The sequence below is a fragment of the Cupressus sempervirens genome, chromosome 1 (genome assembly GCF_028749045.1).
Source record: "Cupressus sempervirens isolate cs-2001-9-10 chromosome 1, ASM2874904v1, whole genome shotgun sequence".
NCBI classification, from domain to species: domain Eukaryota; kingdom Viridiplantae; phylum Streptophyta; class Pinopsida; order Cupressales; family Cupressaceae; genus Cupressus; species Cupressus sempervirens.
Window position 1 is genome coordinate 317566098 of NC_143118.1, and position 4014 is coordinate 317570111.

The 4014-nt window shown below is 30.5% G+C and overlaps 1 protein-coding gene across 1 annotated transcript; it reads right to left on the minus strand.

Moving 5' to 3' along the window:
* Positions 1-2543: 2543 nt before the first annotated feature.
* On the minus strand, positions 2544-3630 carry LOC149577416 (uncharacterized). Its single transcript, XM_089785913.1, has 3 exons — positions 3608-3630; positions 3432-3457; positions 2544-3023 (listed from the first exon to the last, which is right to left on the minus strand). Exon 3 carries the CDS (start codon positions 2974-2976, stop codon positions 2548-2550), a length of 429 nt encoding a protein of 142 aa, XP_089642039.1. The 5' UTR covers positions 2977-3023; positions 3432-3457; positions 3608-3630; the 3' UTR covers positions 2544-2547.
* Between the last annotated feature and the right edge of the window lie 384 nt (positions 3631-4014).

Genomic DNA, 4014 nt, shown 5'->3' on the forward strand with positions numbered 1-4014 from the left:
AGACAAAAAAAAATAATTTCAAGTAGAATATATAGAAGACTTGAAGATTTAAATTTAAAGGTTCAAACCAGAAGCGAAAAGATCTGAAGAAGACTTGGAAAGAGATAAGAAAAGGACCGTGGAGTTCATGTCACGTCAAACCTACCGCACAAAAGAAACCGCATATAATTCATGTGCAAAATTCATGATAGACAAACTATTTCGCGTCATAGAATTTGTGGAAACTGCTTTTTTGAAGTCTCTGGAAATTTAGGAAAATGTTTCATCTAAATGAACGGAGAGGATTCATTTCAAACTGACTATCATTATTAAATTCAAAATTTAATTAGGCTGCTAGTGTACCCCTTATAGTCTAGCCATATTTTAATTATCATTTATTGAATTTCGCCAATCTGAAATATTATCAAATTGGTTTGGTAGTTGTTCATTTTTAGGAAATAATAGATCAATTGTGCAATTCTGTTGTGTATAGTATAATAACTTTGAGTTCAATTGGACAAATATTTTGACTGTCAAAATAATAGAACAATAGAATATATTTTAGATAATTCTATAAAATTACTATTTTTCTATCCTTGCACATGATAGACTCCACAATGTCTATCTCTACAACCCAAAAAGTTAGAACAATAATTATATTTGGTTCAGTTGCATACAAACACAACTATTTTTTGGGTTGAATCTAATGTACTATTTAGAAATATGTGCAAATAAATGATACTACTAATAGTACAATATAATAGCTAAACATTATCACTAAAGATTAGATGATAATAGAAAAAGATAAAAGATAATTATATACCAAGAGAGCATTACATAGTTGCCTCTTCGCTCCGAGGAAAGTCTATGTGATAATGGATTGAGAGAAATCTTGGTTGTTGTTGTGAGTTTCAAGAACATGATGAAATTTTGGCAAAGCTTCAAATGTAATATTAAAAACACAAATAGAAAGCAATTCATAATGATCACTTAGAGGGAAGGGGAAAATTGAAAGTTTTATTGTTTGGAATGAGTGGGAAGAGTCATGTAATTCCCTACTCGAGAATCCAAGAGAAATAATCTAACATGATGCAATATTTTCTGAACTATATGTTTTTTAAGTTTAAACAACACAAAGTAATAATACAGAAGCAATATACACAAAGACAACATTTACACAAATGCTATTACAATACAGATTTTATTCCTGAAGGGTTCCTTTGCATTGAGTCATGTTTAAGAAAGTTATTAATAAGTTTAAGTCTCAAGTACAATGTCTACAATTATAATGAATAGAAGATACATAATCTCATAAGAGCTTACATAAGATCAACTAATATGATAAAGTACAAATAAATAACGCCATCCATTGCACATGTCATAGGGTATGTAATAAAAAATAGTTTATGTTTAATTATATAAAAGTAAAAATGGCTTTGTCCACATTTATGTTTTTAGCTAGCTCTTTGGTGCTGCCCATGCGACTTTGGTGAAATGCATCTATGTCCTATTTTCATGAATAGTGCATGTTTAATTATATATAAATAAAAATGACATATTCATAATAAAAAGTTAAGCATGCTTTACTTAGGGTAGTAATGAGATGATTAACTTATCGAAATAAGTCTTAATGCGCAATCCTTATGCACATCACTTAGAAGCAATGAATGGAAGTGAACATTCACTCTTATGAGGGGTGTGTTCATGTGAACCGCCACTTAAGAAATACAAATCAATAAATTTGACTCCAAAACTATACAATTGAATCTCTATATAACTATAATATTTTGATAATAATTTATAGTATTGCTTCAACCTTTCTAATATTATGATTATGATATAAGTATGTCATTTTTTATGTTGTACTCATTGACCCACGTTTCATGAGTAGTAGCTCACAAGAAGCCATCTTTTACGAGAATGAATGGAACCCATAGCACTCATTGCATCTAGGTGATGCTCATAGAGATGAAGCACTGCGTCTTCCTAGAAGGTTTCTCATCTTATTACTACTCCAATTCGAACATACTTAACTACAAAATTTTATCATCTTCTTATTTAAAAAATTCTATAATAATTAAATTATTCAAACATCACCATATCTAATGTTACACGTCATAATGAATTTCTTCACCAAAAAATAAATAAAATTTTAAATGAAATATTTAAGTATAATATAATATCAATAAAAATCCCATAAAAGAAATAAATTTTTTTTTTGCAGCCTAACTACATTTTTACATAAATCATTCAAATTAAGCTTTCAATCCATCACATAAAAGTACTCCAAATTCTAACTCCAATAGACCTACGAAATTGTACAATTATTAATTAAAATAAGATGCCTCTTTTTATGAAACATGAAGATTTTTGAGATACCCACTAATATTATTTTCTACATTTGTAAACGTGGTCAGAGTTTTATTGGTCAGTCCACTTACGTACCATTTCTTTTCCACAAGGCAAACCATCAATTTGCTTAAATAGACTAAAGTAGGCAACATGAATTATGACAAATGCCATTAAGGACAGTAAAATATACATCATATTTAGAAAAAATGCAGAAATCTACTCTTCTGCATTGGCCTCAACATTAAGATCAAACTTCCCAAAACCCATATTTTGACTGCTTCCAATACATGGATTTTCTGGCACTAACAAAGTTATTTCATTCTTGTTTGAGCAATAACTTAGAGCACTGCCTTTACCAGCCATGGCAGAAAAATCCTCCAATTGAAAAGAGGGCTTCCATGGAGATGTAAATTTGATAACTCTACCACAGTCATTCTGAGATGTGTTTATTTCTCCTGCAGAAGGGAGATTCATTGGCCTCTTTTTATAAAGCTTTTGCATTGCATGAATTCTGTCTACCACGGCGAAAAATTCTTGGACTTCATCTTCATTCTCATCTTCTGCTGGACGTTTTCTACACTTTTCTCCTTCACACCGTCTTTTATCATGCTCTGCAAACTTGTGCTCTTGTTCCTTGCATTCCATGATAATATCTGATATAAGGCTTAACTTCGATGGTTCAAGGGCGTGATCTGAAATGTTGATAAAATTTCAAATACAAGTTAGAACTCTACAATCTACCAATCTAACAATAAAATCCAATACACTTTCTTATAATAGATCATAGAATATGATTCTAAATACTAATACAATAATTTACTTTAATTCAGAAATAAGAACAATCTTTTGAGCATCGAATCCTAAAATCTACCAATCTAACTATAAAATCTAACACAATCTTCTATAATAGATCATAGAATATGATTTCAAAATCCCATAGTTCACTTTAATTCAGAAATATCTTCTGAATGTTAATGTTTGCTGAATTTTAAACTGTCTTTGCTCATGCTCCCTTGCATTCCATGATAACCATCCAAAACCAGAAAAACAAGATTATAACGGAAGACATAAGAAAGGAAAAAAAGGGTGAAAAAACTCACCTCAAACTCACCACAAAGAGAAGCATCTCCATTGCACAACACGGAATTCATGCACACAAATCAGATATGCAAACCGTTTATTATATAGAAAGTGGGGATGTACAGATAATGTGGAAACTGATATTATAAGAAAAAGGAAAATAATCACACGCGGAAAAAAAACAATGCGGCTTCACATAATTTCTGAAGTTGCTGTATTCTGTGAAAAGAATGGCTTTGATTTTACAGTCTGACATTTGTATAAGTAGATTGTTTGCAATTTGTCACGTTGATGCCGTCCATCATACCTTTCTCGCAATGCGCGAATGGCGTGGAGAATTTTAAACGAAAAAAGCGGGCGTTTAATTGGAGTCTAAAGTAAAGGTCTGAAACGTGGGAGAACATGTACTTCTCACAAGATTAGTATGGTCATGTTAAATTGTTTTATGATGCGACACTTTGTCGGTCATCTTTATTTGTTATATGACTTTTTTAATAATGGTTTGGTTATTTTATTGTGTTATGAGAAAAATATTGATTTTTTTATAAGTTTTAATTGTATAATTTATTAGTCAAACTTATTGACACGTGTTTCATGAAAATT

Excerpts from the sequence above, each read along its gene's own strand:
- LOC149577416 (XM_089785913.1), bottom strand. The coding sequence starts at position 2,976 with ATGGAATGCAAGGAACAAGAGCACAAGTTTGCAGAGCATGATAAAAGA.